Raw genomic sequence first — 14,929 nt, forward strand, 5'->3', positions numbered from 1 at the left:
CATGAGTATATCGGTTCAGGTGGAATATAAGACGTGCAGCAGAGTTCTGAACAGATTGAAGGGGGGATAGATGGCTAAGTGGGAGGCCAATAAGGAGTAGGTTGCAGTAGTCAAGGCGAGAGGTAATGAGAGCGTGGACGAGAGTACGGGTGGTGTGCTCAGAGAGGAAAGGGCGAATTTTGCTGATGTTAAAGAGAAGATGTGTCATACAAAATGAGAACTACAGATTTACCTGATCTTTGCGGATCTTGATTGCTTTAGTAGGATCATCTTTGCAATAGAAACGAACGTTATCAATTGGATTGTCTTCTTGCATTCCATAATCCATTTGTATAACCTAAGAAAACATGGTACATCTGCAATAAGAAGCAGCAGTAGTGTGGCATATGTCAATTAAACTTGTATAAAGTGATTTAAAAAAAAGGAGCTACACAACATTAACAAAGAAGCTGAGAGAGCATGTTTCACCTAAAGCGATAGTGCCTAGTGGGGAGGCTCCATCCGTGTGTCTGTATGCATAGGCACAAAACACTCACTCAGCTTCTATCTAACAAGATACTCTACCATGGCTCTTCACATTCAGTCTCTGGACATGCATGAGTTTGCAAACGGAGAAATACAGAAACAAACAGCAGCAAAGGTGGTCTACAGAAGCCTTCTGACTTGTATCTTGCTGTTGAGAAGTTGACTTTTTCGGAGTAAGCAGACCTTCTCTCAAAGATCGCATTACTACCGATAGGAATGAACCCTTATGTTCCATGCCCTGTGTTTGTGCTCATTATTTGATATTCTGATGACCCCTGATGCAGGCAGTCTGTCAAATCTTGGCCAGGTCAGGTCTTTCACCAATAAAGAAACGTTTGGACATCCGTAGTTGTTCCTTCTATAGCGCTACAAGGCTGCGTATGCCTTGTAGCGCTATAGAAATGCTAAATAGTAGTAGTAGACCACCTTTGCAGCAGTTGGTTTCTGCAAAAGGCCCACTGCTGTTTGTTGCTGAAAAGGTTAATGCACCATTTTGTCACACTATAAGGGCCGGGTTCAATAAACAGCGCTAAAGGTAGGCACTGTTAAGATCCGTGCTAAGCTCTAATTCTATACAGGTCCCTTAGTGCAGATTCCTACACCCAACTTACTGGCACCTTCAGCATGATCATCAATAAAAAGACATAAGAAATGATGTAAACGGCAATTTCCCATGTGGAAATTGCTCTGTATGTTTCATTAATCTTAAAACAAAATATTTTTGCCATTGAAGGACCAAGGAACGGTTTGATTCCCACTGCAACTCTTTGTGACTCTGGGCAAGTCACTTAACTCTCCATTGCCAATGTACAAAAATAAGTACCTGTATATACAATGTAAACCGCTTTGAATGTAGTTGCAAAAAAAGAAAACAAAACACAAGAAGGGTATATCAAGTCCCAAGTGGAGGAGTAGCCCTAGTGGTTAGTGCAGTGGACTTTGGTCCTGGGGAACTGAGTTCAATTCCCACTGCAGCTCCTTGTGACTCTGGGCAAGTCACTTAACCCTCCATTGCCCCTGGTACAAAATAAGTACCTGAATATATGTAAACCGCCTCAGAAAGGCGGTATATCAAGTCCCATTTCCCTTTCCCCCTTTCCCTTATGACATCACAATATCAGAAGTGAGCCAAGTATCGGGCAATCAAGCCATTGTGACATCACTGATGAGGTTGGCTCTTATTGGTGGAATGAGTGGAGGAGTAGCCTAGTGGTTAGTGCAATGGACTTTGATCCTGGGGAGCTGAGTTCAATTCCCACTGCAGCTCCTTGTGACTCTGGGCAAGTCACTTAACCCTCCATTGCCCCTGGTACAAAATAAGTACCTGAATATATGTAAACCACTTTGATTGTAACCACAGAAAGGCAGTATATCAAGTCCCATTTCCCTCCCTCCCCTTCCTTTTCCCCTTCTGAGCTTAAACATTACTCGACTGAAAAACAGAAAAGTGGTGTATTTAGCTTTATGCCCTTGTAACCTGATTTATAAAGGCAAAACAAAGCAACCATTGAATAAAAATTAATACAGGAGTTGAACATCCTCCTGTTAAAAAGTCACAAGTTTGAAGATTACAGATTTACAGTGACCTGCAGACCCTCTATCCCCTGGAGAGAAAACGACAGAGATAGAATCTTGTCGCAAACAGAACAGAGATTCATTTTTAAATGTGTGTTCAAGTATATTAAATGCATTTTATTTATCAATTATTTATTATTACTAACATGGCCTGTTTTTTTTTGTACTCGCCTTTTTAAATCATTATTTTGTTTCCTTGACATCACTGGAATGCATATGCAAATTTAGAACGCATGGCTTTTTTTGAGTTTTTCACTGAGTACTTCATATGAGTTTTGATATAATTTCAATATTTATGGAGATGGGGGAAGTAGTCTTTATGACTGAGGGTCTTTTTATAAATTTCTGTTAATCATTCTTTTTTTTTTCTTTTTTAATATATTTTCCACTTCCTGGTTTTTATGCATTTCTTGTATTCACTCATTTGTCCTTAGTTATATTACTTTTTATATATGATACTTAGCAGTTGGCATTTTGAGAACCTGGATGGCACTTAAGATTCATGTGACTTCAGCCTGCAATTCTAGCTCGCTTATCCAGTGTGACCTCCCCCCCCCCCCCCCCCCCCCAACACTCAGATTTATAGTGCGCTATGAAGAAAATAGAGGCTTTATGCTGCCATGCCTCCCTGCCATTATTACACAAGTCCCCCTTTCAGGCACACTATAGCGTAACCCGATATCAGCCATCTAAACTCTGGGCAACCACAGTGGCACCAGCCATAAACTTGATGTAAATGAACCTGACAGGATACTGTAAACAGCAGCACAGGCCATGCCCCTCCTATGTTCCACCCGTGTGAATGCCCCTTTCGAAGTTATGCGCTGTACCACTTACTCGCATCCTTACAGAATAGCAGGTATACTGTACACTTATGCACTCAAAGCAGTGAATAAATGTGGGCGTCCAGTCACAGAATTACCCCCAGTCATGCACTTTCAAAACAGAAAATATTCCCCCGGCACAATACATTGGTATCAGCTAAGTTACCAAATCCCACTGAAAAGTGGCAACTACCAGACCATAACAATTTGAGTAAGAGGCCTGGTGACGTTTTCTTAAGAAACCCACTTCAGGCTCCCCCCAGGCCACAGATCTACTTCCTTCCCTTTTGGGTAAAACCAAACTCCCTGTTCTTAGACCTTATTCACCTGGAGTGCCATGTACTTGCCACTGCACTTTCTGGCCTCCTGTAGTAAGGTACTGCTAATTTTGCCAAGTCCTACTGATGTGTCAATGGTGCATTAACTGGAAGTTCCACACCAGGCAATTCTTGCCTCTAAGTTCTAAGCTCAACATCTAGATTCTAGATGTTGAGCCATTGATTGTGAATGCTAGACTGAATAGAGACAGAAACATGTACTATGTAACACTGTTGAGAAAAAGCAAAAAAAAAAAATCACATCGCATTTTCAGTGTTAGGGCTAGATTAAGGATGGAGCAATCTTATGGCTTTCCCATTCAAAATTATTCAATGACTGCATCTAGGCCACAATCTGCTCCTTAACTGTGAAATCATGGAAGGACAGTGGTCCATGGAGCCATAGGTATTCTACGAGCCCTGTCCAGTTGTTCCTCAATGTCCTTAACAGGGCTTTCCCTGAGGCCAGTATCGCTTTACATATTCTCACACTCTATCACTTGGGTTGAAAAACTCTGGTAACCCTCCTCCCCAGATGTGTAATTATACCTTTTTTATATTCTCCACCAAGTCTTTCATGTGAATTTTCCTCCTAACAGCTCCTCACCTTATTCCTCCATTTTAGACTCGGCATCCTTCGCACGTCAGCCTAGTACTGACATCTGAACAAATTTCCAACATCTCTCCTTTCACCTCAGTTATGACCACTTTAAGATCCTAGAACCTGTTCTTGAGTTCTTCATGAGTGACTGGCAAAACCAACTCAACTCCTTCAGTGTTAATCTACGGAGGACAAGTTATTTTCTACTACCTGAGCAGGGTCCTCCTGCGCCATGCTCTTCCCATCACAAGACATGGGCCCCCATAGCAAGACTACATGCACAGATCCCAGCAAGGAATTCACTCTCGCAGAATGGATGCAGATTATAGGCAGGTAAACTTCAGTACAGCTACGATGGAATGTTATATCTGCATTGGCTTTCCAACTTATACAAGACATCCAATGAGTACAAAAGACTTGGAGCTAGGTAATTTCATCAGTTTCTCTGTAGAAAATGTGTCATTTGAACTTGCATCTTTGTGTATTTGAAAGACAAAGTTTGGCTTAGCAGTCATAGTAATGGGAAGCAGGAAATGCACATATCAACTCATTCACAGGATGGAGTAATCAGAAGCAGTTAGTTAATGGATTATATTGCAGTACTTTAAGTGTTAATAGATTAGATTTGAAGAAAGAATCACAAATAATAGAATGTATATTATGTTTATTTACCTCCTGTGCTCTACCCTTGCATTTTGTCTACTTACATCAACTATGAAATCCTCAGCCTGCAGGTTAACCTCTACAGACGTCTGTGGGGTGGAAGCAGCAACATCAGCTGGCAACTTATCATATTCCTCCTGAGGGGGAAAAAAAGTTCAATTTTTTTTCTTTTTTTGGCTTGGCAGGTCTTTCTCTCTCTTTCAGCTCAACTGGAAACAATTCTGACATCATCAGTCTTCATTCACTACTGCTCAGGATCCCTCCCACTGTAGCAATGGTCCAGAAGCCATGAAGCAAGCAACAATTCTCTCTTTGAAACCCTGCATTATAGATCTGGCCACCGAGTATTGCCCCTTACTGGTGACCATCACTCCCTTCCCCTATAAGAAATGTGAACACTCCTTCTGCAGGAGCTCTGGAATTGAAAGAGATTTTAAAAGTGTTTGGATTGGTTTTCAATACACAGAAAAAGAACACCTGTGCAACAAATCAATGTAACCCCTATTAAAAAACAAACCTCACATCTACTACTTACTACTACTACTTAACATTTCTAAAGCGCTACTAGGGTTACGCAGCGCTGTACAGTTTAACAAAGAAGGACAGTCCCTGCTCAAAGCAGCTTACAATCTAAAGGATGAAATGTAAAGTTGGGGCAGTCTAGATATCCTGAATGGAGGTACAATGGTTAAGTGCCGAAGGCGACATTGAAGAGGTGGGCTTTGAGTAAGGATTTGAAGATGGACAGCGAGGGGGCTTGGCGTATGGGCTCAGGGAGTTTATTCCACGCATAGGGTGAGGCGAGGCAGAAAGGGCGGAGTCTGGAGTTGGCGGTGGTGGAGAAGGGTACTGAGAGGAGGGATTATATCGATTATCTTACCCTCACATGAGTAAGATAATCAACTACATTACGTTCAAAGTTATTTTGAGACAACTTCACTTCGTCTACTGATACAAGTTTTGCTCTATTCACAACTGGATTATTGCAATTTAGTATATATAGGATGTACAAAATCTCAATTGAAAAGAATTCAGAATACTTCAGTCAGCCTGATATTTGTTTTAACCAAGTATGATTATGTTTCTTTTTGTTATGTAGAACGTCACTGGTTACTATTTGAGGCTAGAGTTTTGTTTAAATTGGCCTGTTTTCTTTACAAACTACTACAAGGCTTAGCCCCGGATTATCTGTATTTGAATTTTCAATTTACAGTCTCTGTTAGATCTAGCAGAACTATTTGCAATCAGTTGTTTTCTTTTCCTTCAGCTAAAAGAAAAAAAAAAGTTTGCTCAGATACTTTTTTTCTTCTAATTTGTACATGATGTTTAGGAGAAAGATTAAGACCTTATTGTTCCAAAAATGTGTTTCAAATTAATTCCATTTTACTGTAATTCCCAGAGGTTTGCACTGGTTTTGCCTTATGTTTGCCACTTTCTGTGAGGTATTAGCGGGATATAAGCTTGTATGGTTTGATGGCTGGTTATTGAAATTCATTGGCAGGTATGATTTGTAGAAACTTTTTCTATCTGGGTTCTGATGAAATGACGGCTGCTATCAGTGCTGACAATCTATTGCATTGAACAAATAAACATTTGACAGTCGCAAAAAAAACTTACTGAATCAGTTACAGAAGGTGGGGATTGGGGGCTCTGTCCTTTCTTGGTTTTGGAAATAGCTGAATCATAAATAAAGAGCTAGTTCTCTACCTTGACGTCTAGTGACTTTTCAATGTAGTTGTAAGACTCAGCTGAGTTTCTCTACCAACTGAAAGGTATTAATCCGCAAACGAACCTTTTCCAGAGATGGGAGGGCGGTAGAACTAGAGGACACGAAAAGAGATTGAAGGGGGGCAGACTCAAGAAAAATGTCAGGAAGTATTTTTTCACAGAGAGAGTGGTGGATATTTGGCATGCCCTCCCGCGGGAGGTGGTGGAAATGAAAATGGTAACGGAATTCAAACATGCATGGTGGAGATGAAAACGTTAACGCAATTCAAAAATGCGAGGGATAAACAAAGGAATCCTGTTCAGAAGGAATGGATCCTCAGAAGCTTAGCCAAGATTGGGTGGCAGAGCTGGTGGTGGGAGGCGGGGCTAGTGCTGGGCACACTTCTACTGTCTGTGCCCTGAAAATGGCAGATACAAATCAAGGTACGGTATACACAAAAAGTAGCACATATGAGTTTATCTTGTTGAGCAGACTGGATGGACCGTGCAGGTCTTTTTCTGCCGTCACCTACTATGTTACTATGACTTTGGACTTTAGACAGATAAAGGCCTTTAAAAAGGCTCCCTTCCAATATTGCCCAGGCCCAGATTTTGGATGTTTAGCAAATTGGACGGATCTCATGCCTCCCCATATATTGATGGCTTCTTGATTGGATCTGCCTTTCAGACAACATGCTTTTACAAACTTCATGTTTAAATTTAAATCATAATCACATGAACACAAAACACCTTCTAAAAACTACTCAACAAAGCCCTGAACTGGAAGTGACGGCCCAGCGCCACAAAACTTAGAAACCTACAATGTGGCGGCCATAAAGGTATTATGCAAGTACTTCTCCATGAGATCGAGGGCGGCGAGAAATTCTCCTGCTTTAACTGAGGGTATGACTGCTCTTAATATCTCCATACGAAATAGTCCATCTAGCCCAGTATCCCGTTTCCAACAGTGGCCAAGCCAGGTCACAAGTACCTGTTTTTCTGTGCCTGAGCTTCTCAAAAATTTCAAGTGCAAACAATTTTTGCAAGGCATAGAACAAGCGCCGATGTGTGCTGACACTTTCAGTTTTGGACATGTGCACAAGAAGCCACGCTTCCAGCAAACTCTTGTGCATTTGTCCAACATACTTCACCCCCCCCCCTCCATTTGTTGCAGGGATTCTGTGCATAAAATTTGCATATAATCAACTTACTGCATTCCACGATATTATGCTCACAATAGAAGCCACGTGCTCAAACATTAAACTCTGGAATTTGTTGCCGGAGAACGTGGTGAAGGCGGTTAGCTTGGCAGAGTTTAAAAAGGGGTTAGATGGTTTCCTAAAGGATAAGCCCAGAAACCACTACTAAATGGACTTGGGAAAAATCCACAATTCCAGGAATAACATGTATAGAATGTTTGTACGTTTGGGAAGCTTGCCAGGTGCCCTTGGCCTGGATTGGCCGCTGTCGTGGACAGGATGCTGGGCTCGATGGACCCTTGGTCTTTTCCCAGTGTGGCATTACTTATGTACTTATGTCCTCTACTTGTCTCACTTTTATTACATAGAGCAGTGATTTAACCTATTGTGATGTCATAGTGGCTCATTCCACCAATAAGAGCCAACCTCATTAGTGATGTCACAATGGCTTGATTGTATAGAATGTTTGTACGTTTGGGAAGCTCGCCAGGTGCCCTTGGCCTGGATTGGCCGCTGTCGTGGACAGGATGCTGGGCTCGATGGACCCTTCGTCTTTTCCCAGTGTGGCATTACTTATGTACTTATATGTGTGGCAGCTCTACTGAAAGCCTTTCTGCGTTGGCGCCAAAGGATGATTCCTGTTCTTTAATCATGCATTTTTGAAAATGTATTTGTAATCTTTTTAAACTGTGTAAGCCACACAGAACCAAATTTTGGATTTTATAGGATATGTCTAATAGAATGAAAAAATGAAATTGACCCCCCCCCCCCCCCCCCCCCCCCCCCCAGTTACAAGCTATTACATTTGATTGTCTATAGCACTATAAAAAGTTTTTAGCATTAAAATACAGCCCACATTTATGAGTGAAGATTTCCTGGATTATTGTCTAACACATAGATCTCCCATGGTTGAAGGATAGGAAACAGAGAGTGGGGTTAAATGGGCAGTATTCACAATGGAGAAGGGTAGTTAGTGGGGTTCCTCAGGGGTCCGTGCTAGGACCGCTGCTTTTTAATATATTTATAAATGATTTAGAGATGGGAGTAACTAGCGAGGTAATTAAATTTGCTGATGACACAAAGTTATTCAAAGTCGTTAAATCGCGACAGGATTGTGAAAAATTACAAGAGGACCTTACGAGACTGGGAGACTGGGCGGCTAAATGGCAGATGATGTTTAATGTGAGCAAGTGCAAGGTGATGCATGTGGGAAAAAAGAACCCGAATTATAGCTACGTCATGCAAGGTTCCACGTTAGGAGTTACAGACCAAGAAAGGGATCTGGGTGTCGTCGTCGATAACACACTGAAACCTTCTGCTCAGTGTGCTGCTGTGGCTAAGAAAGCGAATAGAATGTTGGGTATTATCAGGAAAGGTATGGAAAACAGGTGTGAGGATGTTATAATGCCGTTGTATCGCTCCATGGTGCGACCGCACCTTGAGTATTGTGTTCAATTCTGGTCGCCGCATCTCAAGAAAGATATAGTAGAATTGGAAAAGGTGCAGCGAAGGGCGACTAAAATGATAGCGGGGATGGGACGACTTCCCTATGAAGAAAGACTAAGGAGGCTAGGGCTATACAGCTTGGAGAAGAGACGGCTGAGGGGAGACATGATAGAGGTATATAAAATAATGAGTGGAGTGGAACAGGTGGATGTGAAGGTAAAATTATGTATAATCATACCTGATAATTTTCTTTCCATTAATCATAGCTGATCAATCCATAGACTGGTGGGTTGTGTCCATCTACCAGCAGGTGGAGATAGAGAGCAAACTTTTGCCTCCCTATATGTGGTCATGTGCTGCCGGAAACTCCTCAGTATGTCGATATCAAAGCTCCATCCGCAGGACTCAGCACTTAGAGAATTACACCCACGAAGGGACACTCTGCCCAGCTCACCACCGCCGAAACGGGGGAGGGGAATTAACCCAGCTCATCCCCACACAAGTGGGGGAGGGGAATCCGTCCAGCTCATCCCCGCGGAGCGGGGGAGGGACACCACACCCGCCGATGCGGGGGGATCTGGCTTATCCTGCAACCGCAACCGCGGGAGGAGCTGACTGACCCTAACGCCGCCGAAGCGGGAGGGGTACAAAGCTGCCCTACAGCCGCACGAAGCGGGAGGGAGTGCCGGCAGAATTTATGTCTCAATCCAGCCCCGTAAAACGGAGGGGAGAGGAATGCAGCAGCTCACTGTAACACAAACTTGTCTCAACTCTTGAAGAATCCAAGTGAAAAAACTTGAACACGAAGTCTTTCTGAAGTAACTGAAGACTGAACTTGACCTGAAATGCAACCAGAATAAAAACAGTACAGATATCTGGGAGGGGCTATGGATTGATCAGCTATGATTAATGGAAAGAAAATTATCAGGTATGATTATACATAATTTTACCTTCCATATCATCAAGCTGATCAATCCATAGACTGGTGGGATGTACCGAAGCAGTACTCACCCAGGGCGGGACATAGAAATCCCTGACCGCAACACTGAAGCTCCAAACCGGGCCTCCGCCCGAGCAGCCACAGTCAAGCGGTAATGCTTGGAGAATGTATGGGCCGAAGCCCAAGTTGCCGCCTTGCATATCTCTTCCAAGGAGACGGAACCGGCCTCTGCCATCGAGGCCGCCTGAGCTCTTGTGGAGTGAGCCTTCAGCTGGATAGGCGGCACCTTCCCCGCGGCCACATAAGCCGCTGCAATGGCTTCCTTGACCCATCTTGCCACTGTAGGCTTAGCAGCCTGCAGACCCCTACGAGGACCTGCATACAGGACAAACAGATGATCCGATTTCCGGAAATCATTGGTCACTTCCAAGTATCTGATGATGACTCGTCTCACATCCAGATATTTAAGAGCAGAGTACTCCTCTGGGTAGTCCTCCCTACGAAAGGAAGGGAGACAGAGCTGCTGATTCACATGGAAGCGAGAAACAATCTTGGGCAGAAAGGAAGGCACTGTGCGAATAGTCACTCCTGCCTCAGTGAACTGCAGAAAAGGCTCTCGACATGAGAGCGCCTGGAGCTCGGAAACTCTTCTGGCTGAAGTGATAGCCACCAAAAAGACTGCTTTCAACGTCAGGTCTTTCAGAGATGCCCTTGACAAGGGTTCAAACGGCGGCTTCTGCAATGCTCTTAGCACCAGGTTGAGATTCCACGCAGGCACCACTGAGTGCAGAGGAGGGCGCAGGTGATTAACTCCCTTGAGAAAGCGCACCACATCTGGCTGCAAAGCCAGGGAAGCACCCTTCAGGCGGCCCCTGAAGCAAGCCAGAGCCGCTACCTGGACTTTAAGGGAACTGAGCGACAGGCCTTTGTCCAGACCTTCTTGCAGGAACGCCAACACTGAAGAAATTGGAGCAGTGAAAGGAGAAAGTGAGCCTGCTTCACACCACGCTGCAAAGATACGCCAAACCCTGGCGTAAGCAGTAGAAGTAGAGCGCTTCCTCGCTCTCAGCATAGTGGCGATGACCTTGTCTGAGAAGCCCTTCTTCCTCAGACGCTGCCGCTCAATAGCCAGGCCGTAAGACCAAAGGGGGAGGGATCCTCCATCACCACGGGACCCTGATGTAACAGGCCCTGCTCCACTGGCAGCCGCAGAGGATCGTCGACTGAGAGCCTGATCAAGTCCGCATACCAGGGACGTCTGGGCCAATCCGGACCCACCAGGATTACCCTGCCGGGATGCTTTGCCACCCGGTCTAGCACCCTGCCCAACATGGGCCAGGGCGGGAACACATAGAGAAGCTCTTGTGTCGGCCACTGTTGGAGAAGAGCATCTACTCCCAGGGATCGAGGGTCCCGTCCTCTGCTGAAAAAGCGCGGCACTTGGCAATTGGCCGATGACGCCATCAGATCTAGGCTCGGCTGGCCCCAGCGCTTCGTGATGTCCAAGAACGCCTGAGCAGATAGCTGCCACTCTCCGGGCTCCAAGGTATGGCGACTGAGAAAGTACGCCTTGACATTCATGACTCCGGCAATGTGGGCCGCTGACAGCTGTTCCAGGTTCGCTTCTGCCCACTGGCATAGACTCATAGCCTCCTTGGCTAGAGGGGCGCTCCTGGTACCTCCCTGGCGGTTGACATAGGCCACAGCCGTGGCATTGTCCGACAGGACCCGTACAGGCTTCAACACCAGTACCGGGATGAACTCCAAAAGCGCCAACCGAATGGCTCTGAGTTCCAGGAGGTTGATAGACCACTTTGCCTCTGCAGGAGACCAGAGCCCCTGCGCTGTCCTTCCCAAGCAGTGGGCTCCCCAGCCCATCAAAGAGGCGTCTGTCGTGACGACAATCCACTCCGGGGTCACCAGAGGCAATCCTGCAGACAACTTGTCTGTCTGCGTCCACCAGCTCAGCGCCTTGCGCACTGCTGGGTCCACGGAAAGGCGCACAGCATAATCCTCCGACATCGGAGTCCAGCGCAGCAGCAGAGATAGCTGTAGTGGTCTCATATGAGCCCTGGCCCAGGGCACTACTTCCATCGTGGCCGTCATAGAGCCCAACAGCTGCACGTAGTCCCAAGCCCGAATAGGAGAGGCTACTAGGAACTAGTCCACCTGAGCCTGAAGCTTGACAATCCGATTGTCTGGCAGGAACACTCTGCCCACTTGGGTGTCGAATCGAACTCCCAGATACTCCAGGGACTGAGTCGGGCGCAGCTGGCTCTTCTTCCAGTTGATGATCCATCCCAGGGAGCTCACCAGAGCAACTACCCGGTCCATAGCTTTGCCGCACTCTGCATAAGAGGGGGCTCGGATCAACCAGTCGTCCAGATAAGGATGGACTTGTACTCCTTCCTTTATCAGGAAGGCCGCTATGACCCCCATTACTTTGGAAAAGGTCCGCGGAGCAGTAGCCAACCCGAAAGGGAGGGCTCTGAACTGGAAGTGTCGTCTCAGGACTGTAAAACGCAGAAAGCGTTGGAGAGGAGGCCAGATGGGAATATGCAGGTACGCTTCCTTAATGTCCAAGGAAGCCAAGAACTCTCCTGCCTTCACTGCCGCTATAACAGAGCGGAGAGTCTCCATGCGAAAGTGCCTCACTTTCCAGGCCCGATTGACCCCTTTGAGGTCGAGGATAGGCCGGACAGAACCTCCTTTCTTTGGAACCACAAAGTAAATGGAGTAACGTCCCTTGCCAATCTGATTTTTTGGCACCGGAACGACCGCACCCAGGCGGATCAGGTTGTCCAAGGTCTGCTGCACTGCCACAGCTTGACCGGAGACTTGCAGGGAGAGAGTACAAACCCGTCTCTTAAGGGTTGGCAGAACTCTAGCTTGTAGCCGTCTCTGATGACTTCCAGCACCCACGCGTCTGAAGTTATAGTGGTCCACTCGCCCAGAAACGAGGACAGCCGTCCTCCAATCTGCACTGGGGCGTGGACCAAGGCCCCGTCATTGGGTACGAGACCCTGGGGGAGGACCGGAGGGAGCACCTCCGGGACGGCGGTCCTCTGCGAAAGGAATGCTGCTTGGGGGAGAAATTCCTCTTGAAGGAAGAGGGGGCAGAGGAACCCGACTTGCCCGGGCGGTACCGACGGGCTTCCAGCAACCGTCCTCTGGAGGTACCGGGACGAGTACTAGCCCGAGCTCTGACCTCTGGTAATTTCTTGCCCTTAGACGTGCCGAGATCGGTCACGATTTTGTCCAGCTCGACCCCAAAGAGCAGCTTGCCTTTAAAAGGCAATCTAGCCAGGCGGGATTTAGAGGCGTGGTCAGCAGACCAATGTTTCAGCCAAAGCCACCGCCGCGCAGAGACTGTCTGAGCCATGCCCTTAGCTGAGGCTCTCAAGACATCATACAGCAAGTCTGCCAAATAGGCTAAGCCCGATTCCAGGGCCGGCCAATCAGCCCTCAAGGAAAGATCCGAGGGGGAAGCCCGCTGCACCATAGTCAGGCACGCCCTGGCCACATAGGAGCCGCAAACTGAGGCCTGCAAACTTAACGCAGCTGCCTCAAAGGACGACCTTAAGGCCGCCTCCAATCTTCTGTCTTGGGCGTCCTTTAGGGCCGTGCCACCTTCCACCGGCAACGCCGTTTTCTTAGTCACCGCAGTGATTAAAGAATCCACGGTAGGCCACAGATAGGCCTCACGTTCACTCACAGCCAAAGGATAGAGGCGGGACATAGCCCTAGCCACTTTAAGGCTCGTTTCCGGGACATCCCATTGAGCCGCAATTAAGGTGTGCATGGCATCATGCACGTGGAAGGATCTAGGCGGGCGCTACGTCCCCAGCATAATGGCAGAGCCAACAGGGGCTGAGGGAGAGACGTCCTCCGGAGAGGAAATCTTCAAAGTGTCCATGGCCTGTAACAACAGGCTGGGCAAATCCTCTGGGCTAAAAAGCCGCGCTGCAGAGGGGTCATCCGCTCCATCCGAGCGGGGATCCGTCTCCTCCAAGGAATCCGCAAAGGACCGTTGGGAGACCTCAGACACGCTGCCCTCATCTACATCGGAGGAGACAAAGTCCTCCAAGGCCTGGAAATCAACCCGAGGGCGTTTACCTCTGGGAACCTCAACCTCTTTATCAGAAGAGGGAGCAGGGGCAGCGTTTAGCATGAGGAAAGCCTGATGCAGCAGCAAAACAAACTCGGGGGAGAAACCCCCCAGACAGTGCACTTCCGCAGCCTGGGCAACAGCCCTAGACGCACTCTCAACCGGCGCTCGCAATAGCGGGGGAGAGACATGCTGCGCATCCAAAATGGCGTCCGGCGCGAAACTCCGCGAAGGAGCTGCGCGGGAAGAACGGCGCTTAACTTTAGCCGCTTTGTGCCGTCGCCCAAATTAAGGGCGTTCATGGCATTAATGTCTCCAACCTCAAGGGCGGCCCACGAAGAAGCCGTCCGAGCCGCGTGGCCGGCCAAGATGGCGGAGGCGAGGAGCGGGGGATGGGCGTTTATGGCGGGAAAAAACCGCCACGCCGGAGGAACGACCGGGACATTCATCGGTCACTAAACTGTCACCCATCAAGGGCGAATCAGGTTGTAAAACCCCCGCATCCCCTCTAGAAGCGCTCCAGCGATCCGGGGAGCGACCCTTTGCGCCCTCGCCCTCCGACGCCATATGCCACGAGGAGAAGAATCGGGGAACCCCCTGCCCGCTATAAAAAGGTAAAATTACCTGCTTGCCGCTCCGAGCTGTAACGAACTGGTGTCCCAGTGAGTAGCTGCAATGAACGTTTAAAGAAACGTCGAATTAAACGCCTTTAAAGACGTTTAAAATTTTTTTTTTTTTTTTTTTAAACGGAGCCAGCGGGAGGGGGGAGAAAAGGAGGGACCTGGCACCACCAGGTTTGCACTTGCTCAAAAGAGCCCTCAACCCCAGACCTCAACAAAACCTAAGGATTAGGCTTGGAGGCCTAGCCAGAGCTGCTGCTGTGTGTGACCACCACCTGCTGAGATAGAGAACATACTGAGGAGTTTCCGGCAGCACATGACCACATATAGGGAGGCAAAAGTTTGCTCTCTATCTCCACCTGCTGGTAGATGGACACAACCCACCAGTCTATGGATTGATCAGC

At 47.2% G+C, this 14,929-nt stretch overlaps 1 protein-coding gene across 1 annotated transcript in view; it reads right to left on the reverse strand.

Annotated features, from left to right (window-relative positions):
• The window catches only part of SAMHD1 (SAM and HD domain containing deoxynucleoside triphosphate triphosphohydrolase 1), an 88,566-nt gene that overhangs the window by 6,953 nt on the left and 66,684 nt on the right, over positions 1 to 14,929 (reverse strand). Inside the window, exons 13-14 of the mRNA XM_030211626.1 lie at positions 4,550 to 4,642; positions 233 to 337 (exon numbers count right to left, since the gene is read on the reverse strand). Coding sequence (XP_030067486.1) covers positions 233 to 337; positions 4,550 to 4,642 — 198 coding nt within the window. The remainder of the gene's footprint in view (positions 1 to 232; positions 338 to 4,549; positions 4,643 to 14,929) is intronic.

Source organism: Microcaecilia unicolor, chromosome 8 (assembly GCF_901765095.1).
Source record: "Microcaecilia unicolor chromosome 8, aMicUni1.1, whole genome shotgun sequence".
Classification (NCBI taxonomy): domain Eukaryota; kingdom Metazoa; phylum Chordata; class Amphibia; order Gymnophiona; family Siphonopidae; genus Microcaecilia; species Microcaecilia unicolor.